Below are 25,041 nucleotides of genomic sequence, written 5' to 3' on the forward strand. Positions count from 1 at the left end.
GAAGGATATGTCGTTGTGTGAATCATTGAAACTCTGGAGCTTTTCCTGCCATCATCAAGCCAACAATAAGACCAAACAAGCCCAAGACAGAGCCAAAAATCTCAATGACTAAAATCTTGACAAACAATGAGGAGTCTGCCGCATCCGAAATCGCTGCCGTTGATCCTGTGATACCAACAGTGATACCACATAGCAAGTTTGAGAACCCAACCGTCATGCCGGCCCAGAACAATGCATATCCCGTATAGAGATTCTCATGATTATACAAGGAAGACTCAGGAACATTAGAGACTTTAGCGGAGAACACAATGGCCATGATCAACCCGTAGATAGCCACAACTTCACAAAAAATGATGGATATCAAATTCTTCGTGGTGATACGAGGAGACTTCACACCAGCACCCAAAATTGACACACCTGTGATGAAGATACCCCAAGCAGCACCAATAACCGAGAAGCCAATACAGCTGGCGATTCCTAGGTTTGCCCACATGTATGGTGATGTTGTTTCTAGGAATTCACCAACATTGAACGATTCACCCTGACCCTGAAAAACCAAGTAGCCTCCAATGACAAGAACAGATGCAATAGCAAGCGATTTGGCTAGCATCTTGATGAGATTATAGAAATGAAGCCTGTCTGGTTGTGTGTTGGCGGTGACAAGAACGAATAGAGCGAACAATCGAAGATTGTGGTGCACGGGTGCATGTACCTTTGACTGCAATGTTGAAAACAAGTTACTTGATCTTTTATTTTTTTTTTTTTTAGGAAAATGTAATTTCCTCTTTATAGAAAAGCTATATTTTTATTGAAAGCTGCCTGGTTCGTGTAGCCTTCTAAAGAAACGGCGTGAAATCGACATCTATCTCCTCGCACGAGAACTCTCCACAAGGACTTCGTCAAGATGAATTCGACCAACTCCTCTTCTTCTAGTTTCCTCTTCTTTTGTTGTGGCTCTTCCAATGGCTTGTACCAGTCAAGAAACCAGTCATCCTTAAGTTCTCGTCCATTGAGAACTGTTTTTGCCTTGGATAAGCCACATAGAATGACAAATTTATCTGCTCCCTTTCCATGTATATCCATTTGATATTCTAGCAGAAGTTCGTTGGCAATGGATCCAAAAACGTTATAGATACTGTTGGCAATTTTGCCAGTGCATACTAACAGAGTGATATGAGTATCTCGATTGAGACTCAACTTGCAAAGTGACCCAGGCTCAAGGTTCAATTGAACAATCAAGCTTCTTTCCCTCTCCTTTAACATATATGGTCTTGTGTACCTCAATGGACGCTCGTCCTTAATGCCGGTTGACCGACTTGCCACACCTCTCTTTTGAAGATCGCATAAATTAAGAACGATTTCTTCATCATCTTCGAAAGGGTTTGCTATGATTTTGTGCTTTAGTAGTCTCTGCTCTAACTCTAATAGTCTGTAGTATCGACACTCTCGTAGAAGGCTTTGCCTGTGGTCTTCATCCTTGAGCACAGTTTCGTTCCCTTTAAGAATTTCTAGTAAGTCAGCGAATAGTTTTGGAGATCTTGCTGACGCTGTGGGTGGCCGCTGAGGAGGCGGCCTAATCATTGACTTTGCCTTAATGATATTTGCACTATCAGAAAGTAAACTATCAAAATTGATCAGAAAGAAATTGGGATAGTTATTGGTTCTCTGAAATAATTGCTTGGGTATCCTGAACGACTGATCTCCAATGCAAGCGAAGGTATATTCACAGTCTAAGAGTTTTTGTAGTCTTGAGAGTCCAAAGTAGTAGCTATCCAGCCACAAGTACACGTATTCCTGAGCATCGTGAATCTCGATGTGGTAGCCTTGCAAATGATAGTAGATCTTTTCAAACACCTGAGGGTTGCGGTCAATATAAAGCACTTTATCGGCATTTTGAGCTTTGAGAAAGTACGTAGTAAAGTAAGAAGGAGCATCTGACAGTAGGCTGGCGCCACTGAATCGAAAGAGCTTGTACCCTACTTGAACGAGGTAAACCTTCTCATGGGGCAATATAACAGGAATTGAAGGGTCAAATTCCTCAGAAGCCTCCATATCGAAATAAGTTGGAGATCAAGAGTCGCAATGTTACGAAGCGTCACCAAGGATCAGAGTTATGTGGAAGCTTGTGCTTGTAGATAACCTAGTCACTTAGGCGTTATAATTCCGCGCTTGGCGTCTCTGGTAAGCATCTCACCTACTGAACTTCTCAAGCTAACTATTAGCCAAGAGTCTTCCCATTCGCCAATTCGAGGAATTTAAAGCGCCTTAAGTTTCAAGTATAGAACTATAGGGGGGCTTAATATCGAAATTAGTGAAGTCGCCAATTGATGGCGCAAACTGCATCAATAGTTCCTACATCATCGCATGGCGTGAAGAAGAGATCAAGAAACTTCGATGGGTGTTGGACATGCCGTCTACGAAAAATCAAATGTGACTGCACCAGGCCCGTCTGTTTACGCTGTCAACGTGCTAAACTTGAATGCAAGGGTTACAGCATAGTCTTAGCATGGGCTCCGCCATTAGTCATTGATAAGGATAACCGCCTAACTCTGGTTAATCAGAAAAAACAAGAAGGAAATGCGCTTGAGAAGGAGAGGCTACTGCTGCGTCGTAATGTTGACCTTGTGGAGTTTCCTGACCTGATGAAATACGAAACCTATGCACAGTTGAACGCTGTTGTATCTCAGTTTGATGATGTCTCAAAGAAGATGTCAAGGAGCATGCGATATTTCAACGGACCATTCGGAGCTTTCAAATTTACGGATAGTCCGGTATTGCCTGAACCAATCCCAATTAGCGAAAGTGCTCAGATACTGCCTGTGAAGCGCTCTATTGCGACCTCGATGGATATCGATGAAATTTCCAAGAGCGATTCACCAGAGTTGAGCTCTGACTCAATCTCTGAACCTATAAAAAATCTAGACTCAGATAAACTCGAGCCAGAAACCTCTATCTTTTCCAAAACAGACAATACCTACGTCCATTACGCTCTTTTAGATTCCGCGAAGCTCACCACTTTAGCTATTAAAGGCCCCAAGTATAAATTCTCGGAGCAGAGTATGTTTCATATATTGTACCCTAATTTTTTCCCGAATATTGATCCCGATGATTGGAAGCCAAACATGAATGTCATGTTGCGGTATTTTAAGCATTCCACATCTTTTCCAAACGGCGTTGAGATCCACCCATTATTGACGACAGCGACCCAGCAATTGAATGGCTCATCAATGGCATTTACAAGAGTTGTGTACGAAAGAAACCAATGGGATACCTATGTATTACCGCTTATCAAACAAATACTCTTTGAGTTGATATGCGAGGAGTTTCCTACGTCAAACAGCTGGAGAACGCACCACATTCCCAAAGATGCTAGTGATATTCCTAGAGCGCTACTTCTTAAGAACTTACGCTTAGGTATCATGTTCATGTGTTTGGCTACAAGTGAATTTCGCAGGTCGCTGGAGTTCGAGAAGAAAAATGTCAATAATGACGAGAAATCATATTTCATGGACGATGAGCTTAAAGCGTCTATCGAGATGAGAAAAATTGGAATCAATATCTTGAATTACCATTTGGATGAGTACGACAATAATTCTCGATTTCCTCAGATAGACAATTACGAGACGTATTTATTGTTGGCACTTTTACTTCAGATTAATCTTGATGATCTTTTTGGAGTATATGAAAACTACGAACTTATATTTGCCATCGGCGACTTTCTTATCAAGAGCAGGTTGAAAATGGTCGAGCGCAAGTTAACTACCCTTGACAAGTATCTCCGAAGTGTGTTTGAGATTCTACAAATCTTTTACAGCTCCACTCAGGCTGTAACTTTGTTCAATTACGAGATTCCGGAAAAGGACCGACAACAACGGTATCAGGACTTAGACGAGAATTACGATCTCACAAAAGACCTCTCTGATGTCGAACTGTATGATTCAACTAGTGAAGAAAGTGATAATCTAGAAGGGGGTGAAAGACCTAAGAATATTCAGGTGGCTTCTGCCGGTATTAGTGATGAGCAACAGCCATTCTCATTTACGGTATACTTTGGTGAAAAGCGAGGTTCTGATAGAAGGAGAGAAAGTAAGGATTCTGGCCAACCGCCAAGGAGAAGCATGATTCATCTGAGCTCGAGTCCCATCTTTCCTGAAGTTGGTGACAGATCTGTTTATGTCTCATACGGTTTGCCCAAATCCTTGTTGCAATTACTCCATGAAGTTGTTCAACTCACGAATCACAAACGTGTCTTCCAAACTCAGCACTATTTTCCAAGAAACTTTCCTCGGGTGTGCGCTGATGTGGAGGACAAAATATTAAATTGGAACGTCGAAAGCTACTGGAAATTATACGACAATGAATTCGACACAATTACCAACCGAGCCACGAAAAATTTCCCTTCTTCGTTCCATGAAGGTTTGTATTATAACGTTATGAGTGTTTACAATGCACTCAAGGTGTACTTCAAGCGTTTGATTCCGGTAAGTGCTCTTCATGCAACCCAAGACTATGTTAGAGCGAGCTTGAATGCTATGGAAAAGCTCCTCAAACTTTCCGAGGAGCTGAAAGCCAAGAATGACCCCTATTCATTCTTGCCTTCATTTTGGCCTCTCCTTATCTGTGGATGTGATATAGACATTAAGTCAAACGAAGACTTACAAATACAGTGCCGCAAGCTATGGAGTCACAACATATTTCGGAAGCACAATTATTGGAGATCAAAGCAAATGCTATTTGAGGTATGGAAACGTCGTTCCGAGGGTGAAGAAGTGGAATTCATGGATCTAGTGCGAGAGTGGAATGTTGTATTATGCTTGGGCTGAACTCTCTTTACCTTGAAGGTACAGTGGGATACTGCACTCGCCTCTCGAGATCTTTTCATCAATAAGCTTCAAAAACCTCTCACTGAAGGGCTCAGATGCATTGTCGTATGTCTTGATGTCTTCACCTTGACGCTTAATAAATACAGATGCAAATGGAATTACGATGTAGAATAAAGACAACCCAAAGCGGAAGTCATCGTCAGTATCAAACACAATTCGAGATAGGTTCCGTTTGAAACCATCTGAGTAAGGGTGATCTTGAACAGAAAAGGGGACTACCCATCTTGTGTCTTTGATTCTTAGATTGACGTACCGTTCCCCGGTCTCCTTCCTTTGAATATTGTTTCTAAGACACTTCGGTAATTTGCTCTCATCACCCTTTTTCCATTCACTGTACTTTCTTGCTTGTTTCATGCTGATATCATCTATGGTTGTGCGATTCGTTGCTGCGAAGGCGATCTGTTGTAAGAGAAGACCAAAGATCATAGGGAGCCAAAGAACTGAACACACAAATATAACAATGTAATGTGGTAAGTTACGAGTATCTCTGTCAAAAGCCAGCTTGACAGTGACAGCAGCGGGTACTAGAGCTATGACGAAAAGCAGACCGAATTGTATGAGGAAATGAATAAAAAACAAAAGGTTGTCCCTCCCCACACTAGTACCCACCCACACGCATTTGTGGTCAAATCGAGGAACGCATCTGTTGAGGCTTCGAATATGAAATGAACGTTTAGGTTTTATCGAGTCGCAAGCCGAGCACCAGTATGGGTACCCATGCTTGTCACATAAGAAGATGTCAGGCACCGGCAGGAGATCGGGGTCCTTTGTGTCGTATATATCGAATAAAGGGATACGAGGGGTTTTACCTGGGCCCTTGAGAAGTATTAGGCTCCAACTTGCGAGCAAAGCGAGCTGAAGTATGCCTTCAAGCACCCAAACGACGATTGCGCCAGCCCTTGAGTGGTGCTTGTAAATCTCCTTGAAACCCACCACGTAAGCACTAGCATAGTTATAGTAGGCAAGACATAATACTATCACTGTAGGAAGGATGAGGTTTGTATGTTTCGGCAATTGGGCCATAAATCTAGAGACACAGCAGCTAGATGATTATTGCATTAATGCTTTGCGCGCCGAAGTGGTATCGAACGTGAGTAAAGCGTGAGCGAAATCGTTTAACATTAATGATGCAAAGATATTTGATGGATGCAACAAATCCGAATGGTATGCGCCGACCATGCGATGAATGTTGCTACTGTTGCCCAAAAGTTGACTTGACTTGTAGGAAGCCGTGATGCAAAGAGCGGTAAGACCTACAACCACTACAAGAGGCTGCTCAACGCACAAAATGAAGTGTCCTCCAATTGGTGACTATAACCAAGGGAGAACCAGGCATCGTAGATGGTGGTAAAGTAGAGTGTCATTTCAACCTGTCATTCATATATGCCTGGTACCATGTGAACCGAAATTGGCTGCAAAAAAACAAATTTGCAACATATTCGCCATGCAACGAAAAGGCCACAGAAAGTGAGCTCACAATTCTTCCATGTATTAGTCTGACAAGAAGTGGCTTCCGCAGTTTCCCCTATTCCAATCTTGTCCTGTCTGGCAACGCCCCAAATAGGTATTGCCTTTTGACAAACGGAATTCTCACCCTAGGATTTCCCCATCGGCACATCACTGCCAAACGCTCGCTTGTCCGCCTTGACCTACACAATTCAGCATCCCAAGACCATCGCAGCAAACACCGCAAGCGAACTGCCCAATTTATCCGGCCACTTTCAGCCCAACGCACGAGTGGCGTCAGCAGGGTAGAATGCACTGGCGATTTTCGGCCACCCGTAGAGCGGCTACAGGAAAGTCGAAGGTATAGTTACATTTGCAAAAGGTGGGGGCGCCGAAGCCGCTTTGAAGTGTGTGCGACATGCAAAAAACAGTTGGAAAAAATACCATTGGAAGCTACACTGAAAAAGTGACCTAATTTAGCTAACAAGGCGAGGAACACCCCGGAAAGCACGGACAAGAAGGCACCCGCGAGTGCCATGAAAATGCCATTTGTCCGAGCCCCTATCCTGCTGATGCCAAAGCAGAGATTGGGTCTGGCATTGTGTTCTTTTCTGTTAGCACGAAGCCTCCCAGCAACCATCGGGGAGCTGGCTTGTTACAATTTCATTGCGTGACCCTGCTTGGACGAAAGCCTCAGTGACAATCGTAGGGGCCCTTCGGAAAAATGTAACCCTCGCTCGCATCCCCCACCAAAAAAAAGAGCGTCACAAAATATGGGGTTGGGCCGCACCTATTTTTTCCGGCGCTTTTTTTTTATTGCAACACTGGGTGCGAATTTCCGAGCGAGCAATAGGCAAAGAAGCGCAATTTCCTACGGCATCCTCTCACATACAACAGGCGCCCAATTGGACAAATTCTTTGCTGGGTTTTTCCGGACACGGTCAATTATAGTCGATGTGGTTCTGACAGACAGCTTTTGCCCTTCTGCACCAGTCTATTGTTTGCCAAATGCCGATGCCGTACAAGAATTGGTAGCAGGGTTACCAATTTTTTTACCAATTGTTTTTTGCATGTCTGCCCGGAGCCGTTATCCCGGAGAAACATGGCGAGGTAGGCAGTCATGTGACGTGCACCCTTGTCGCTTGCTTTGTGTTTCGGCGGAGTCGAGCACCTCCTGCGACAGATTCTCGTGGGGACTCCATTGGTGCCTTCAAACAATCCACCACACAATGAAAGGGTTTTTACGGAAGGCGGTCGCCTCAACTACGTCGCCGTCTGTCTCATATGAGGCTCACCGACAAAAGGAGTACTGCAGCTGATGGCCCGTCCCCGCGTTACACCACTCCACCCTCCCCATGATTTACGAATCCTCGCCTGCACCGAGCTGACATACGGAGAAAATGTAAATCCGTCCACATGCTCACATTTTTTTTCTTTCCTTCTCTCTCATTTTTTACCCCATACTGTTCTCACGTCGTCTAGGGCACCACCATATTCCAGGGGTTGATCAAGCACCTTCCCGTTACAAAGTTTCCAATTACTTTCCCTTCCATCTGATTTCCCCAATTTCCCATTTGCTAGGGCCTCTCTGGTACAATCTGTCTAATGCTGATGAGTGACGAGGAGCGGTCTGCGAAGGAGAACCTCCCCAGAAAAAGATCAAAGGTGTCCAGAGCATGCGACGCTTGTCGACGGAAGAAAATCCGTTGCGACGCTGAATACCTGCAAACGCTCCAGAAAGTGACAAAAATTTGCACTAACTGCGTTAAGAATGCCGACACTTGCACGTTTTCACGAGTGCCGTTGAAACGTGGGCCCTCCAAGGGCTACATCCGTGATCTTGTCGATAAAATGGACGAACTGGGACCTGGCTACACCAATACGCACCACACTTCAATATTAAAGCTTCACGGAAGACCACGCCTGAAGTCTGTGGATACATCCAACCCGGAAACTCAAAGCAGTATCCCCACAGGATCCCCGTTAACTCCCAATGCAGATCAGCGTTCTGGATCGGTATCTTCAGTATCTTCGTCCCTGCTGGTGCCAGTGAAGCCGGTGTTGCATAGGCTGACGTTTTCCAATGGCAAATCGACATCATCCCCAATCATCCTCCCTCCTTTGCTTGGCCCGCAACCTTCAAAACAGCCTGTAAAGCTATCAGTGCCTGTACTGAAGGCTCCTCCAGGAACTGCTGTACCTCTCAGTCCTCACGGAAACGCTGCGGGTGAGCCTAAGGATGCACGCATTAAGGGACCTTTGTGGACGGTTCCTTACGAGATGCCGAATTCGAGCTCTCATGGTCTGGATGGATCGGCGACAAATCTGAGGACTGGCTCCAATGCAAATCTGAGGCGTTCGTCTGTGGACTCGGTGAGCTCTATACTGACTACGGGGTCGAGATCCCGCTTTGGATCGCTCAAATCTGCAGCATCCATGAATACTGAGATGGCGATTTCCGACTCTGACGACGACTATTACTCGACCAGATCTCGTGCGTATTCAGCAAGCCTCTCACCAAGGAACTCGGTGTCTTCCCTATCGTCATTGAATGGAAAATTGAACAGATCCCTTGATCTCAACAGTGCTCAACCCCCACCTCCAATACCTCAGCAAGTGACTCCTCAACCAACTTACCATTATACTACCAACGGCCAGGTTGCTCTTCCATTCAACTCATTGGAACATAATATCAACTTGTACTATACAAGGTTTCATGCAAACTTTTCGATTTTACCCTTCTCCCAGCCACTTATATCGAAAATAGTCCAGTCCCTTTTGAGCACTCACGCCACGCATACGTCTATGGTAGTTGAACTTTTCCAAACGGCGCTCAATAACTTACTGTATTACCAGCATGTTCCCCTCAGCCACCTGATTGCATTATTAAAGAGCGCGTTGTCTATTTATCCTTTCAACCACAACAACATCATGGTCAATGATGATCTCCTTATTATTTTCTTTTCAACGTTGGTACTCATTAATTACACCATTTTGATCAACGGCGACATCTACTCATTGGGAATTGCAATGACATCAGCTGTATTCAACGATTTCAAGCTTCTTGAAAATTTTCAGGCACTAATTAAAGATTCTTCAACATGCTCACGTCTAACCCCGGACGATGTTCAGCTTTATTTGCCAAGACTCTACATGTGTTTGTACATTATTGACAACACGTATAGTTTAAGTTACGGTTCTCTGCTGAGTCTTCCGAATAATTATGACTTGTTCATAAAAAATTTGGCATTGCTTTTACCATCTGATGCGTCATACCTGCCATTTTACTACAACGTTCAGGCCTCCATCATCATTAATGATTTAGTCAATCTGAGGGCGGAGGCAGTGTTGAGTGGATCCAATAAGCCAAGATACAAGGAATCATGGACCGTTAAAACATCACCTTCTAACCCCACGAACTCCATGGTGCCAAATTTCGTTTCGTTATTTGTATCATTGGTCAAAGACAAGTACGAGCTTCATGACAACTTGCAAGAAGTTTTGCGTTTCTTCGAGAACCATCCGCCGGCGGCTGGTTCTGAGCATATCGATGAAAGCATTTACGAAGCCCATTACGACTACCAACTTAAAATCAGCAGGCTACTAAAAAAGCTCACACAGTCCCTATTGAACTTTGATAATTATATATCGACGATCTATGCAAATAACAAGTCCATGACCAGTGCGCAAGATTTGATTGGTCCGTTCTTCAATCTCAGCTATGGTCAGTCATTTAAATTGATCAAGGCTTGCAAAATTCTTGTGGACCCATTGATAAAATATGCGAGTGACAATGAACTTTACACCAGATCAATGAAAATTATTGGTGACCTTTCCATTGCTTACAATTTGTTGATTAGCAATGTGAACAACAATTTGAATGCCATCACTAACTCAAGAAATGCCCTCAACAGTCAAGCACATAAGTATGTGAACTTAAGTCCGTCGACTTCTACTTCCGACTCAATCAATGTCAGTGGTTTGGGACTGACTTCAATCGCCTTAATCTTAAGCAAAATCGATCATCACAAGCTACTGTTCAACAACACACCAGGTCCACCAACAGGTGACTCGCTGAAGTCCAGAGTCGAGAAAATTGAGGCGTGGAGACGAGAAGTTACTGACATTATTGTCCATTTCATTCAAAGAGAAGATGTAGATGGTTGGTATTGAGATAAGCATGTGTTTGCATTACTTACTTTCATTTCTTTTTACATTTGATAGGTGAGCCAATTGTATGTCGAGTAATATGAATGTGCATTTAAGGAATCGATTGCAAGGATAAATTAATCGATCTTGATTTGCGAGTAGATTCTTCTCACAAAGAATAGGGCACAAATGAATCCAACTGAGCCACAAACCAAGAAGACTAGAATCGAGATGACGGCCGTGTAACCAAGGTACAAAACCATCGATGTAAAATCCTTCAAAGTTCCCTTAACGAGGAACAACGAATGAAGGAAGACGTAAACTGAGCATCCTCCACCAACAAAAAGAGCCTTCCATTGCCACTTGTAGTTCTCACTGCACAAAGTATAATAGACGAACAAAAGCGTGATAAGACCAGTGGTTAATATCATCAATATGAAACAGAAGAACAAAAATCCAAACATGTAGAATATACGGTTGAACCAAATACTCGAAAAAATGAAGTAGAATTCAACAGCAATAGATCCAAATGGGAAAAGGCCCGACATAATTATCCCCGGTATGGTCTTGAGATACCATGGCTGTTGAGGAATTTGTCTTGGAATTTGGTTTGTTCTTACTGGGACCAGTAGAATAGGTCTCTTGGATTGAAGAATCGAGCCCACGATGGACAATGGGAACGAGATGGCAAACCAAATAAGCACCATTGCAAGCATTGTTCCAGCAGGAATTGCACCGGAGGAGCCAGCACTGATCAAGAAGAAGTTCAAGAATATGATAATGAGGAATAAAAGCCCTGGAACAAGTGTTGGAGTCAAGAGCATATTGACTTTCCAGTTTTCACCTCCGAAGAACCTGTAAAGATATCCACTGACATATGAGGAAATAATGCTAAAAAAGATAAAAAGGATGAACATGAATGTTGACAAGGATCCACGGTTAGAAGGGGACAACAACCCAAAGAGGGCGAACACAATTGTCACCATTGTCATGCAGAGCAATTGAGAGCCACTTCCAATCAAGACAGACAAGAGCATTCTGTTAGCTGGAGACCTGAACACATCACCATAGACCAATTTCCAACCACTATCGTAAGCAACATCATCATCCAAGTTCACCTCATTGTACTTGACTATATCGTTCTTCAAGGTAGTTACCAAAATATGAGCCATGATGACACCCAAAATAATGACTACCAAAGAGAAATTAATCAAAGATACCCATTGAATTTTTGGGTCATAGACATGCAAGTACTTGTCCCATCTTGTCGCCCAGGCAGTGGTGGACTCCTCAAAGGACACTGTGTAAGTAAACAATACCTTTTTCTCACTGTCTTTAGACAACACCACTGGATTCAAATCAGGATTACACAATTCTTCTGGGGATGCCTTCGAAACATCAAGAGTGTTTCTATCCAAAGATTGTGGAACCACAGTGACACCCACCACCCTGAACTGACCCTCCGATCTTTTGTGGTACTCAATGATAATTTCAAAGTGGTTATAAAGGTATGCTTTATTGTTGTCGTCCACTTTTCCAATTGGAAACCCAGACGAGTAAAATTCGGAGTTCGTCCTGAGATCCTTCACCCTCTTGGCAGCCGGCAAACCGTCAATGATCCAATTGTAATTGTAGCCGGCACGAATATTTCTATTGACGAACGCAGCGTCCGTCTTTGAGTACTTCGATTCACATAAGGTAGCACATTTTTTGGGCTTCAACATCTGGATATCGAACGGAGAGTTAAAGATTCTGTCACCGAAAATGATGGCACCGAGCGACTCCAGCTGTTTCTTAGGGCCGTTAGGAGGTTTGCAGAACTGAAACTTAGGATAATAGTAGTCGTAGGAATAGATCTGAGTTTTCCATTTCTTCCCATCACTTTCGGATGAGGGATGCTTCAAAGCAGGAGTCAAGTGATTGACTAACAAGTCGATTCGATCTCCCTCAGCATAGTTTGTAGGGGCAACTCCGGGCAAGTAAAAGGCCTGTGCACTTGCCACAAGAAGAGTTGTGACAAATAGAGACCAAAGATTCGTTTTCATCACTGATTGTAGGTTCTTGCGGTGAGTCGACACGAAGAAGGAATTCGAATGGGTTAACAGGCTCGCCCTGGTCCTGTGGTTGTGAGGAAGGAGCCTGCAGGATGTGTACGTAGAGAGAGAAAAAAAAGGCGTTCGGTACTTGCGAACGAAGCCTACTCGCACCAGCCTGCAATCAGGGCACAATCAATTGGGGCTAATCTTCCGCGTCTCACGAAGAAATGCCAACCGCGATGCCTTTTTTTTGGCATCATTAAGATAATCGGGTCTCCTCGGAGCCATGTCGCAAACAATACCAAGCTGCCTGCAAGTTTTGCAAGGCTCATCATCTGCGGGACATGAAACATGGCGAACTCTACATGTCCAACACCCGTAGTACTCTCTTACCACTTTTGTTGATTTTGATGCTTGTTTCAGGCAATTGATGCTTGCCACTGCACTTTTCGCTTGCTTCTTGAGTGATCCCTTGCCTCCAATTTTTAAATTTTTCCCGGTTTTCTTTCTCCCGTGCTTTCTCCCTTGCTTTCTGCCCAAACACACGGGCGCGACTGTGTTTGCAACACGCCTAGAAGGCGTCGCTTTGCAGTGGTTCACTGGCAATTGAATCGCTTGGTTTGCCTTAGTGCTTCTAATCAGAGAACGGGTGTAATACCAATTTTCCAGATCTTCTTGAGTGGAAAGATCCACGTTGGGCTTAATAGGCGCAAGTACACCGTTTCCGATCGAATCCTTGGCCGCTTCTGTTTCTGTACCTGCGTTTGGTGTACCCTGAGATGGGTGCTCTCTTGTGTTTGGTCTATGTACCCTGTGGGATTTACAAGCATCCTTCGTTTTTTCCTTTTGTGACTCAAATACACCATTTTCTGCCCTCCTCTTATTTGCTGGATCCTTGCGTAATTTTCCGTAAAACGAGCCTCTAAGCTTCTCCGCGACTTGCCTGGTTGGAGAGCTAGAAACGGATTCAGATTGTGGAGTACGTTCCATTGGACAGGACTTCTCGCTTTCGAAGGTTTGGCTTAGAGACTTTGGCCTTTGTGTTTGACTCTCAGCTGTTCTGGAAGGACCCGCAAATGACAGATCTTCAAGAGTATCAGGGGCTAAGTATGCTTCAAGAGACATGATGCCCTTGTAAGGAGAGCAGTCACGGGAGATACGAAATGGCAGCAGTTGCATTGGTTCAAAGTGGGCCAGTAAGTCGAATACAGGGTTGGGCGTTGAAGAGGAAGGCGTCTTTAAGTGGCGATTCGGGGAAACGTGAAGGTTCCAGGGACAGCTCCGCGGAGTACTGGGCAATGTGTTACCGAAGAAATGCTCAAAAAGACCAGAGACATCGGATGAATGAATCGGGGCATGCTGTATCAGCCATGTACTATTCATCGTCACACAAAAGAAGAAGAGGAAGTTGGGTTGAAGATGGCTGCAAAAACGGAGTTTGATGTCGCGCGATATATATTTCCTCATTGAGTACTATGTAGACTGATCGCTCCGAGCACTTACAAATGTAAGCATCCACGCCAAATCGGTTAGTAGAAACGTGCATGCTTCCGTCCAGCGGCTGTTCAGTGTTACTCGTATGCTCTTACCTCCAATCTTGTCGTGTGTTGGTGAAATGGCATACGGTAGCTCAAACTCTTCATCAAGCTCTTTAATTCTCGCCTCGAACTGGCTCACAATGTCAAGAAGGGCTATTAACGAAACATCAAGTTTGTTGAAATTAAAAAGTTTTCCTAATGTGAACTCGTTAGTAGAGTGTAGCTGGAGTATGGAAGAACCCCTGCGACCTTCCGCTTCTTCTGCAGACACTCGAGCCGTCTTCACGAGGTACGATTTCGATCCCATCGCAACCAACTTGTATCCCTCAAGCTCGAGATCGAGCCTTTTCTGTAGAAACTTCAACAAGTGAACAACTTGCCCAAGCGCTGCATTAACCTCGGGCAATGGAACCCAATACCCTAGGCGGAATCCATTGATTCTGCCATACGATTCTTCTCCATCAAACAGTATGTTGAACAAGCGCTTATAGATATTCAACGTGCGAAGTGAGTCCAAATGGTCCAATTGTTTCTGATATAGAGCCTTCGAGTGCTCTAAGTGGCTCTGCTTCATAGACAAATCCATGTTGAGCGAGTTTCGAAGTCGAAGGACATCATTGAGGCTCTCGCAGTTGAGCTTCTCAAGTTGCTCTTCAAGCTCATGGAGTTCTTCATGAAGCTTTTCGTGAGTGTTTTCTAATTCCTCGAGCTCCTTGAGCTTCTCGTGCTCGAGATTATGGTATTCTTCGAGCTCATGTGCAGCTTCGGAAAGCTTTGAGTCGGTTTCGAGCTCCACCTCGGCCGAGTAGTTTGACGCTCTTTCTTTGAGTTTCTTCAAGAAGGATATGTAATATTCTTTCTCTCTTTGGCTTTGGTCAAACTTGAATTTGTAGTTATTAATGAGAAGATGGGCACATTCTGCGCTCATGGGATGGGTAACGTCTTGGTTTTCGGATAGAATATCAAAGACAAGACCTAAAGACTTGATACGTGAGAAATCTGGAAGCTGATCTTCATGTTCTGGACTTAAAAACTGCCTTTTGCCACCATCATCGTCAAAATCGTGCTCCTCGTGCTTAGGTACGTAGATGTAGGAGTATTTGGAATCATAAGACAGAGGCGCCTCCTTCACCAAATCACTCTCATTGTCATGATAGATGGCGTCACCAGACCCAGATCGAAGTGCTTCGTCTAGGAGGTTTAGCCTGTTCCGGGGAATATGTCTTGAAGGCAGACTTAATGGTACTTTGGGGATCTGGTTCGCTTTCTTGGTGATGAGATCGGTTTGAACTTTAGAAAGATTTTTGAGGGATTCGTCCAACTCAATGGGCGCATGACAGCTGTGACAATGGAATACAGTCATAGCCCGAAGTTCAAGATATTGCCAGTAAATGAGGAAAATACGATATGTTAGATGGGTGCAAGTGATACGACGATTGTTCGCACTACTCCACATTACATACACCAAATCGTGCTTTCGAAGGCAACAATTGTGACACACAAGATCGCACACCATTGGCATGATAAAAATCTACAAAAAGCGAATAGTGCCGGTTGTCTGCTCCAGCATACACACCGCAAGTTGCTTCATTTTGGCAATATAAGACGCATTGAGCCCCGAATGTATAATTCACAAACTTTTGCAGCCACTTGTGGCTACACCTTCACTCGGGAGCAATCCATCTGGATGCTTTTTCTTGGGAGTCCGCAATGAAGTGATCTTTCCAGTTGTTGATGTCTGCCCAGTGAAAGGCGCCACAGTCTTTGTTTTGGTATACGTTCTCGCACAGCCAAAAATACTTCCCTCTTGTTTCTGGGCTTTTGAATGCCCGTCGTAGCATCATTGGGAGATCGCAACGACACTTGGGTAAGTTGCGTATGAAGTCAGAAAGGTAATTGCGGAAAGTGAGACCGATCCGTAGCAGTCCCACTTCCGGGTGTAACAGAAGCAGCTTCGACATGGGCGCCAAGGTATGTTTGAATTCCTCCTGGCACCCCGGTTTCATCAAAAATAGGCTATTGTGAGGCAATGGAACCAGAAAGACCGGCGCTCCGTTTTTATGTGTGGATCGAAGCTTGAACAACCTTGTCAGCCCCAACAGCACCGACGCTATATAGTTGTGAGGCCCAATGTGGGAGAGTCGATCAGAGTGCCAATCCAAATGGTTATCCAATTTCTCATACATGTTTGCCACGCAAAAGCCGGCTGTCCATTTATCTGACAGCTGCAAGGGTAATTTTGGGTTTTGTGGAATAAATGTGTTATTCATCTTCTCCTCCAAGTACTTCGCAGCCATTTCGAAACGGGGCGAGTATTCGTGGGGCCCATTGTCGCCTGCGATCTGGAGTCCGTTGTATACCAAACTTGGGTAATCGGCATCTCGAGCTGCGAAGAGTGCTACTTTCAAATTCAGGGTGCACAAGTTTCCAAAAAGATAGAACTGCCGAGTTCTGAATTTCTCCTTGGAAGCAGCGAGCTCACTGAGAAGTCCGTCAGCCACGTCTTTGGGGAAAAAGTTCAAATGTAACAGTGCGTAGCCTTTTAAGTGGTGCTCCACGTCCTCAGGCGTGTTTAGAGTGATCTGAGGCGACCGCGCCAGCGCTTGTGGCAAGGAAGGAACACCCAATTTTGGCTTCTTACTGGAAACCAGATAAGACTTGGTGTCACTTCTTGAGCTCCTTTTGAACCCTGTAAGAGTTGTCTGAACTTGAGCAAACGACCTCTGCTTCCCTGGGTTCTCCAGAGCGGGATCTTGAATCAAAGCCCTGGCGCGGTCAACGTTGCCATCGCAGCTCACAAGAATATCTCTGAGCACATCGGTGGCATAGCCAGGGTAGTAGAGCGAAAGAAGTTCTGTCTTTTTGTCTAAAAGAGCGTCCATGTCCCCTCAGCACAGTGGCCCTGGACGTCTACGGCGATTTCTTGAAAACCTCTCTGTGGGTAGCTCCAAGACTTTGGGTGGAGGAGGTGCCTTTCTTTTCCATTAGTTTCATCGCGAATTTGTGTGCACCTGGAGGTTACCCTACAGTACTCTATTGCTTGAAGGTACACTAGTGTTCTCAGAGCCCATGGTTAGGCTCCCTTACAGAATATATATGCACGCACTGAGGCTAAATTTTTGCTTGAATCAATGTAACTTCGGCTCTCTGTCCTACTTTTTGTTTTCATCATCTTGATTCTTCTTCGCTTCTCTCTCCTGGTGTTCTTTGGTACTTTCACTGGTGGATCCCAACACCGCTACCATTGCTGTCGACCTTAGCTTCATTCCACATTCACATTTCTAACAACGTTCGCTGACCATGTCAAGGCCCTCTACTGATACTTCGTACCAGGAATCGAAACTGATCACATTCCCTGATAATAGCGAGGATAGAGTGATCAGTGACGAGCTTCAGCCCCAGCTGCCTATCGGTGAGGCTTCTCGTCCTTCCATGCAAACAGTCTCTGAAACTTGGTCTGGATACCACAGAGACACCAACGAGTGCACCGAATTTTGTCAGGATTGCTTGATATGCTTTGGTGCTTGTGAAGCTTGCTGCCCATCCACTGGTGAGGGATGTTTGAGTTCCACTGCCGCTTTCTTCGGTAATATTATGGTCGGATTCTGTAAGTGCTGATCAATTTCACGAAAGGCTTGGAGAAACAATTGAAACTTGATTAGTTTGCTTTTATTGCTGCCTGTTTTTCAACGCTTTTTGGCATTAGGATGCCCATACATTCATGCACAGTCTTCCCGTTATACCCGATTTACTTAGACCCGGTGAGGTTATTGATGCCCAATTGTAAATTCTTCTACGGGTTTACATCAGTTATCTTAACAACACATCATTTAGATTTAGATTTACATTTACATTATATAATCATTGGGAAATTCCAGATACCAGTGCTGATCTACTTCACCTTTGACAGCTTATTGTTTTTCCTGTATATACAACGAGACGATTTTTTGCACCCATTATGATCTCTGAGAAGCTTTTTAGTTTCTGTGGCCGAAACTAGATTTCTTCGGTTGACCGAGGAAATCTCGAAGCCTACTTCTTCATTGGCGAACCGAAGAAATTTCATTGGCGATGATGGCGTTAAAGTGCCTCGTATTGTATTCTTGGCCAGAGAGTCCTTGTCGAACACAATACCACTAGGCGTTGTTAGAATAAGAACTTATGAGCTTATTCTACGTAGGAATTTGACGTAGAGAACTACCTGGTTTCCTCAAGGTTTTGATGACGAGAGTAATGAAGAAACGACTTGAGACCTATCGAGTCTCTAGAAGTCTTCTCTTATATGACTTCAACTATTAGCGAGTAACTCGCTATCCAGACTCAAGCGGAGCAGGAAAGGCATGAGTTTGAGCTAACTTATTCCAATGGTATCAGAAAACGGCTCGAGAAAGTTTACAAACTAACCTTTTAACTTGACCATTCTGCATAGCAACCACAAATAGAAGAAACCAAAGCATCCAAACGAGATCACACAATTTAGGATCACCCATATGTCAGGGAATCTCGCTGGTGGATCGAAAGCGTAGTCTAGAGCATGATAGACAAAAGCGCTCAAGTATGATCCGGTTATAACTAGTTTGACTATCATAGGCAGTTTTTTGGGCCACACCAAGCTGGAGCTTGGAGAACTGAAACCACCCACAAACCAATTGATCAATAAAGTAAGCGTAACATATTGCAACACCAACCCATCTTTTTTAAGAAGCGGGAATAAGCTGAAGCTTGCAATGTTATTAATCCACTGTATCACTCCAACAACATCTGCATCTGTCAGAAGCAATAAGAAGCATGACGGAATTAATGGAACCAAGACGGTCTTTTCATGTACCTGAAACGAGAACAAGTAAAAGCCCCACGCAGTTGCACTAAAACCATATACTATCATCGACGGATGATTTTGTTTGTTCTTGATATTCTTCCAAAAAGCGATGAGACACGGGGGAAGAATTGATATCACAGTCAAACAAAGCGAAATACCTTTGAGTTGCTCGGGAGTAAATTTTTCCCTATACTTTAAGAAGATATTTGTCACGCACCAAAAATTAGCCACTTTGTCCTCAAAAAGGCCACGCTCAAATGGAAACATCCTAATAAGTATCTGCTTCATCATTCTTTCAAGGTCAGTCGTGTCACTAGCTGCAATAAAAAAAGGAACGAGAATAGTAATAACTGAGACCACTACAGTGGCACCAACAGCCATAAGCTTTGCAATGTCAAAAGTTGCAAATGTCTTGGAAAGCTTGTCTCTCGGTTTGAATAGCCTCGATAAGATGTAGAAGAAAATGAAAGGGCTGTAATAAAGCGCCATTTGCTTGAACAAAACAGAAGCCATAAACCACACCGAGGCCAATAACAAATTATCTTTGAGTAATTCAGATACAGAAAATAGAAACAAGCCGAGCATGACAGAGTTGTACTGGAAGTGGCCATGGTCTATAAGAACTAAGGGCGGTTGAAAAATAATGAGTGCAATAATGACGATTTGGTGCATTCTGCCTAGATTGAGTTTCTTTCCGCCCAATAATGACACTAATTGAAGTACGGATGGAATAAATACCACGAGGTCGCTGATCAAACTCAGGTATCTCATGAACGTCTTGATCGCAGACGTCTCAATCCCCCTTGACTTGTCAAGCTCAAACCAACTAGAATCTATCATGCTGCCCAATTTACCAAAGACCCACAGGTGATAAGCAGTTAATGGAGGGTAATCAAGACCCCAATACTGCAAATCGTAAAAGTACCACTCTTTGATCGGTAAATGAATTGTGATTTCCATCCAATGCCTTTGAGCCTCGAAATCACCATTGATTGGTTTTTCGCCCTTACCAGACCACGGACCAAGACCAACAGCGCTTCTTAAAAGAATGGCACTGAGAATCAATATATATCTGGCTGCCCATTGGTCTGGGGCTCTCTCAAAAACGTGCAAAAGGTCATAGATTGGTGTTTTGAGGTACGGATTCTGCTTAAAGCTAGAATTTTCTTTTTGTTGAGCAGCAATTGTCTTCGAATTCGCCAAAGCCTTTTTATTTTTTGCGCTTTGTTTGCCCATCTTCGGTGGTAGTTTACGACTAGTGTGCTTTTATGATCAGTATCCTGCACCACTCTTAAACAATCCCACATGTACGTGCGAATCTTCACTTGATAAAATAACCATAAATTCTAGTACCTTTCGCAAGTCACACCTCGATTGAAGGGAGCTCCGACATCAATGTGTCACTCACCTACTTCTCGGCAAGAAGAACAAGCATAAACGTTACATGACGAATACCTCCTCTCGATTATCAAATATTCCCTTGTACTCGTGGTCGAAGCAAATAAGCGAGGATCAGTGTGTAATTTTTGTATGGACACCCGACTTCTGCTTTCGACATTTTACTAAAATTTGAGTTGATCTCAGACACTTGTGCGCACATAGATGTAGAAATATACTTAAATAATTTGCACTGAGCGGTTACTCGGTCTCTTTTTGCAAAGAAGTTGGCAACATGTCCGAGTGGTTAAGGAGAAAGATTAGAAATCTTTTGGGCTTTGCCCGCGCAGGTTCGAGTCCTGCAGTTGTCGTTATATTTTTGCCTTTTTTGACAACGATATATAGAGTTCATTCGATGCTAAAGCCTTGCATAGCTTCTTGTTGTGATGGGCGTCGAGTCTGATTGGAATAACTTGGGTAAGCGATTAATCTCTTGTTATGCGAAAAGCGTTCTTGAAGCAGCAGAGAATCTTGGTAAGAAGCGCTTTCCTCAATTGAAAGATCAAAGAGATGCCCAGCTTGCCAGCACCATCACATCTTTGGTGCACAAAAATGACATATACAAAAATGAAGCCTTCACTGAGAAGGCATTAAACGCTATTGATCTAGGCAAGATCTTTGCGAGGGTAGAAGAACGAGAAGCTTCCCTGGATAGTGAATTGTGGGGATACGAAGACTTCCTTGTTCAAGAAACCCTATCCCTTTTCAAGAATGAATTTTTCAAGTGGATAGACAAGCCCAAGTGTTCTAAATGCGATCGAAATGGTGATAACATTGAGTTTATAGGAGTTGTTGGTCCTCCTTTAGTGAATCCTGACGATATTGGACGCATAGAGAAGTATAAATGCAAAGATTGCGATCAAACTGTGGAGTTTCCTCGAATAAACAACCCCGCAAAGCTCTTGGACACGAGGTGTGGGCGTTGCGGTGAATGGGTAAACTGTTTCATGCTTGTTCTACAATCTGTGCTTGGTCTTGATGCTCAACTCCGCTACATCTGGAACAGGGAGGATCATGTCTGGTGTGAGTATTACAGCAGAAAACAGAATAGATGGATCCATCTAGATCCTTGCGAGAATGTATTCGATGAGCCTTCACTTTATTGTGAGAACTGGGGTAAAAAAATGAGCTATATTATTGGGATTGGAAACAACTACGTTATTGATTTAAGCGATAAGTACATTACTGAGGAGGAAAAGCGCATTCCCAAGCTGGACGTCGTCTCAAGCGAGGCAGTCATTGAAAAGCTCATCAAATTTATCAATGCACGCCTCATGTTAGCCTTTTGGGATAACGACATAAAACCTCATCACAGTGGGGACAAGTACGAAAAGTTGTACGAAGAGCTAATTCTCGTCCATAACAAGGAGCTCCTTTCACTCAAAACATGTCATACAACCAAAGAGCCCAGTGAGGCAAGGGTTCCACGTGGAAGACAATCGGGTAGTGCGGAATGGACAAGCGCCCGAGGTGAAGACGGTGCTTGAATTTGTCACGTTTGGAGGCCCTTGGACTGCCTAAAAAGCTTCAACCCGATCCATGATAGCAAAGCCCACCACCAAAAAACCACGTAAAGACACCACAGACTGAGCACATAGTAATCCACAGTGGAAAAGATCACCACAAACTGCTCATGTAATTGTAGTGTGGTTGGACTTTGACTGAATGGAAAGATTACCAACCTCCAGATCTCAAAGAGCGAGTTGACCGTAATAAGGAACAAGAACCAGACGGAAAGTATGATGAGGTAACCTAATTGAGAAAGGCTCAAGAATCTTGGCTGGATGCTTTCATCGTGATCTATTTCATGAGCTTCAGTACTGGAGACGGCCTCATGCTCAGTCATTACATACTTTGTTAATGAGAGTGTTATAGCACGTCTGTAATTATGCGCGTTTTGAAACCTGTGCCTCAAAGTAACGTTTGCAACAAAAAGCTCTCGATTTGTGAAAGTCTATTAATATATACTATAGTCTATAATTTAGGCATTGATGCTGACTTTAGCGCCTCGTAGAAGGTGAGGAGCAACTTCTTGAAGCCACGCAAGCTCAATTTTGGAGCAGTTCCTTCCGTATGCTTTGGCTGTGTAGACAAACTCAATGTACATAATTGCATCGATATTCGGCATACCGAATAGGTTGGACGACGGATGTATGCTGATTAGTTGACCTGTGGAGCAAGTTCGGAAAGATCTATCTGGCATTCCAATTGCTGTGTTTAATGCATAACCCTTGAGGAATGATTTGAGAATGGAGGGAACATCCAAAGACTTTGAAAGCTCCTTAAAATCACCTTCATCATCATCCTCCTCGTGATACTTACCAAGATTGAGGTGACGTTGGAGCTCTTTGAGCTGCTTGTCCTTTTCCACTTGTGTAATAGAGTCATCCTGCTTGATTGTTGAGGTCATGTAATCCATTATCTGACGTCTGACTCGCATTACATTCTTGAAACCCTTATAACTGAAGAACAATTCTTTACACCACATCTTTGCTTCGGCCGTATTCTTTGAGTCATCTAGACTCTTAAAGTAATCAAAGTATTCCTTCAATGCAATGAGATCACCTTGCTTGGAACCCAAAGGACAGAATTGTCTTCTCTTGTGATTCACCTCGTCTCTCAAGTCACCATTTCCAGTCACATTGAGAATGAAATTATCAACGGAGAGGCATGAAACAATATCAATAACCTCTTGCAAAACTTTATGATCAAATGCAGAAATAAGCACTGCCGAAAGAGCAGGTGCTAATGGCAAAACTGCCATCTTATATCCCAATGGAGTGAGATGGCCAGTTTCATTTAGCGCACCCAAAAAGTGCAATGTATGTAGAGCACCCAATATGGCCTCTTTTCCTGGGTGCTCAAGCCATGTCCAGTTGAGTAGATCATCAATTCCCATCTTCTTCAAAGTCAATACAGGAAGTATTATGTCATTCCTGACTATTTCAGGCTCCTGTTGTTTTGGAAGCTTATTTAAGAAGACTCTCTCAGAATAGAGACGAAAAGCCTTACCCTCGCTTTCTCTACCAGCTCTACCGGCTCTCTGCTTGGCAGATGCCTGAGATATTGGCGTAGTGAGCAAGGTAGATAATCCAAGCAGGTGTCTCCAGACCTTCACCTTTCTTAATCCCGAATCTATAACAAATTTCACACCACTGACGGTAATAGAAGTCTCGGCAATGTTGGTTGCCAAAATGACCTTTCGCTTTCTTGGACTCAATTTTTCGAAAATTTTGATCTGCTGAGCAGGCGATAATGCTGCGTAGAGGGGTAAAGCAACAATCATTGGTGCTTCTTTGGGCAATTGAGTAGCTAAAGTATTCAATATTGTGACACAGTTGTCAATCTCCTCCTGACCTGGCAAAAAGCAAAGGATGTCACCCTCCTGTTCTGACATGTTTAGTTGAACAATTGTTCTAACCATGGTGTCCACGATATCTTCTGATGAAGTGGTAAGGTAATGCTTCGACACGGGGTACATTCTACCTTCGACATACAAAATCGGAGCGTAGTCAAAGAATTTGCTGAAGAGCTCAGCGTTCAATGTAGCAGACATGACAATCACATTGAGGTCTTTTCTCTTCCCGCTTCGTATCAATTGCTTCAAGTAGCCCAAAGTAAGATCTGTAAGGACTGTTCGTTCGTGAGCTTCGTCGATGACAATAGTACTGTATCGTGATAGCTTGTCGTCCAACATTATTTCCCTGATCAACATACCATCAGTTAGGTAATTCACCTTAGTGCTATGCGAAGTGACGTTCGAGAATCTTACCTGATACCCAATCTCTTCGCCCAACCGACAGCCAAACTCGTCGCTGACCCTTGTTGCTAAAGATGCAGCGGCGACTCTACGTGGCTGTGTGACGGCCACACGCTTCTTGTTAAGAGGTATCAAAAACTGCGGTATCTGCGTAGACTTACCCGATCCAGTCTCACCAATCACAACAACAACCTGGTTTTGCTGCACGTATTGCACAATCTTATCCTTGTGCTGATAAATAGGAAGTGACTTTCTCACCTCGAGCAACTCACGGGCCCTTCGCTCGATGACAGCTCTTGGAGTTGTGCGATCTATCTGGTATGATGAACTGTCATTGTCCTCGTCATCATCTTGATCATCGTAAAAGACATTTTTGCGGGTTTTCTTTGGCCCGTTCAGCCTCATTAATTGAGGTTTTGGCTTGGGAGTTTCCGTTTGCTCATCTCTTTTAGGGACCTCGGGTTCAGTATCAGCTTTATAATCTGTTCGTGACTGGAATTCTTGTTCTCTGCTTATACCTTCGCTATTTGACTCAGGTGTACCTTCATAGCCAAGTTTAGCTGTGCCATTTATAGTTGTGTTGGCATCTCTGGTTTGTTCAGAATCCTCTATCTCATAAAATTTCACCTTTTTGTTTACTCTGTTTGTGTTTGTATCGGCACTTCTTTCCTGACCCTCATTGCTTGCTCTTTTTGATCTCTTCCTTTTCCTTTTCTTGGCTCCAGTATCGTTGGATCCAAGTGGATAGGGCCCAGGCGACATGTAGATGATGTTCTGTGAATATACTATATGAGATGAGATGCGCGATGTATCTACGGTAAGATAATAGTTAATAAATGACTCAGGTTTACTACAATAAATTGAGTCAGTAAAAACCGCTTCAATATGACTTTTAAGAGATTACAGTGAGGGGCAGAATAATGCATTCTACCCAGGCAGTTTGGGTTATTTATTTATCTCCAACTTTGTAGTA

The 25,041-nt window shown here is 43.7% G+C and overlaps 10 protein-coding genes and 1 non-coding gene across 11 annotated transcripts; 4 read left to right on the forward strand and 7 right to left on the reverse strand. All coding sequences in view use genetic code 12, as the record gives it.

Annotated features, from left to right (window-relative positions):
• Positions 1 to 22: 22 nt before the first annotated feature.
• Positions 23 to 610, reverse strand: CJI96_0000244 (H(+)-transporting V0 sector ATPase subunit c''; the record flags this gene model as incomplete). The annotated part of the gene is made up of 1 exon (XM_029034468.1): positions 23 to 610. The coding sequence occupies one exon, from the start codon at positions 608 to 610 to the stop codon at positions 23 to 25; it is 588 nt and encodes a 195-aa protein (XP_028889710.1).
• A 176-nt stretch (positions 611 to 786) lies between these two features.
• CJI96_0000245 (uncharacterized protein) lies at positions 787 to 2,052 on the reverse strand (the record flags this gene model as incomplete). Its single annotated transcript, XM_029034469.1, has 1 exon — positions 787 to 2,052. One exon carries the CDS (start codon positions 2,050 to 2,052, stop codon positions 787 to 789), a length of 1,266 nt encoding a protein of 421 aa, XP_028889711.1.
• A 590-nt stretch (positions 2,053 to 2,642) lies between these two features.
• ARG83 (Arg83p) lies at positions 2,643 to 4,823 on the forward strand (the record flags this gene model as incomplete). Its single annotated transcript, XM_029034470.2, has 1 exon — positions 2,643 to 4,823. One exon carries the CDS (start codon positions 2,643 to 2,645, stop codon positions 4,821 to 4,823), a length of 2,181 nt encoding a protein of 726 aa, XP_028889712.2.
• A 3,357-nt stretch (positions 4,824 to 8,180) lies between these two features.
• Positions 8,181 to 10,502, forward strand: RGT1 (Rgt1p; the record flags this gene model as incomplete). The annotated part of the gene is made up of 1 exon (XM_029034471.2): positions 8,181 to 10,502. The coding sequence occupies one exon, from the start codon at positions 8,181 to 8,183 to the stop codon at positions 10,500 to 10,502; it is 2,322 nt and encodes a 773-aa protein (XP_028889713.2).
• Positions 10,503 to 10,615: 113 nt separating this feature from the next.
• Positions 10,616 to 12,523, reverse strand: EMP70 (Emp70p; the record flags this gene model as incomplete). The annotated part of the gene is made up of 1 exon (XM_029034472.2): positions 10,616 to 12,523. One exon carries the CDS (start codon positions 12,521 to 12,523, stop codon positions 10,616 to 10,618), a length of 1,908 nt encoding a protein of 635 aa, XP_028889714.2.
• A 1,464-nt stretch (positions 12,524 to 13,987) lies between these two features.
• CJI96_0000249 (beclin 1) lies at positions 13,988 to 15,415 on the reverse strand (the record flags this gene model as incomplete). The annotated part of the gene is made up of 1 exon (XM_029034474.2): positions 13,988 to 15,415. One exon carries the CDS (start codon positions 15,413 to 15,415, stop codon positions 13,988 to 13,990), a length of 1,428 nt encoding a protein of 475 aa, XP_028889716.2.
• Positions 15,416 to 15,716: 301 nt separating this feature from the next.
• Positions 15,717 to 16,934, reverse strand: CJI96_0000250 (uncharacterized protein; the record flags this gene model as incomplete). Its single annotated transcript, XM_029034475.1, has 1 exon — positions 15,717 to 16,934. The coding sequence occupies one exon, from the start codon at positions 16,932 to 16,934 to the stop codon at positions 15,717 to 15,719; it is 1,218 nt and encodes a 405-aa protein (XP_028889717.1).
• A 1,517-nt stretch (positions 16,935 to 18,451) lies between these two features.
• On the reverse strand, positions 18,452 to 20,107 carry ALG6 (dolichyl-P-Glc:Man(9)GlcNAc(2)-PP-dolichol alpha-1,3-glucosyltransferase; the record flags this gene model as incomplete). The annotated part of the gene is made up of 1 exon (XM_029034477.2): positions 18,452 to 20,107. One exon carries the CDS (start codon positions 20,105 to 20,107, stop codon positions 18,452 to 18,454), a length of 1,656 nt encoding a protein of 551 aa, XP_028889719.2.
• Positions 20,108 to 20,537: 430 nt separating this feature from the next.
• On the forward strand, positions 20,538 to 20,619 carry CJI96_0000252. Its single transcript has one exon. It is a non-coding gene; the product is annotated as a tRNA-Ser (tRNA).
• A 75-nt stretch (positions 20,620 to 20,694) lies between these two features.
• On the forward strand, positions 20,695 to 21,795 carry CJI96_0000253 (peptide-N4-(N-acetyl-beta-glucosaminyl)asparagine amidase; the record flags this gene model as incomplete). Its single annotated transcript, XM_029034478.2, has 1 exon — positions 20,695 to 21,795. The coding sequence occupies one exon, from the start codon at positions 20,695 to 20,697 to the stop codon at positions 21,793 to 21,795; it is 1,101 nt and encodes a 366-aa protein (XP_028889720.2).
• A 494-nt stretch (positions 21,796 to 22,289) lies between these two features.
• CJI96_0000254 (RNA helicase) lies at positions 22,290 to 24,830 on the reverse strand (the record flags this gene model as incomplete). The annotated part of the gene is made up of 1 exon (XM_029034479.2): positions 22,290 to 24,830. The coding sequence occupies one exon, from the start codon at positions 24,828 to 24,830 to the stop codon at positions 22,290 to 22,292; it is 2,541 nt and encodes an 846-aa protein (XP_028889721.2).
• Positions 24,831 to 25,041: the final 211 nt, after the last annotated feature.

The sequence above is a fragment of the Candidozyma auris genome, chromosome 1 (assembly GCF_003013715.1).
Source record: "Candidozyma auris chromosome 1, complete sequence".
NCBI lineage: Eukaryota > Fungi > Ascomycota > Pichiomycetes > Serinales > Metschnikowiaceae > Candidozyma > Candidozyma auris.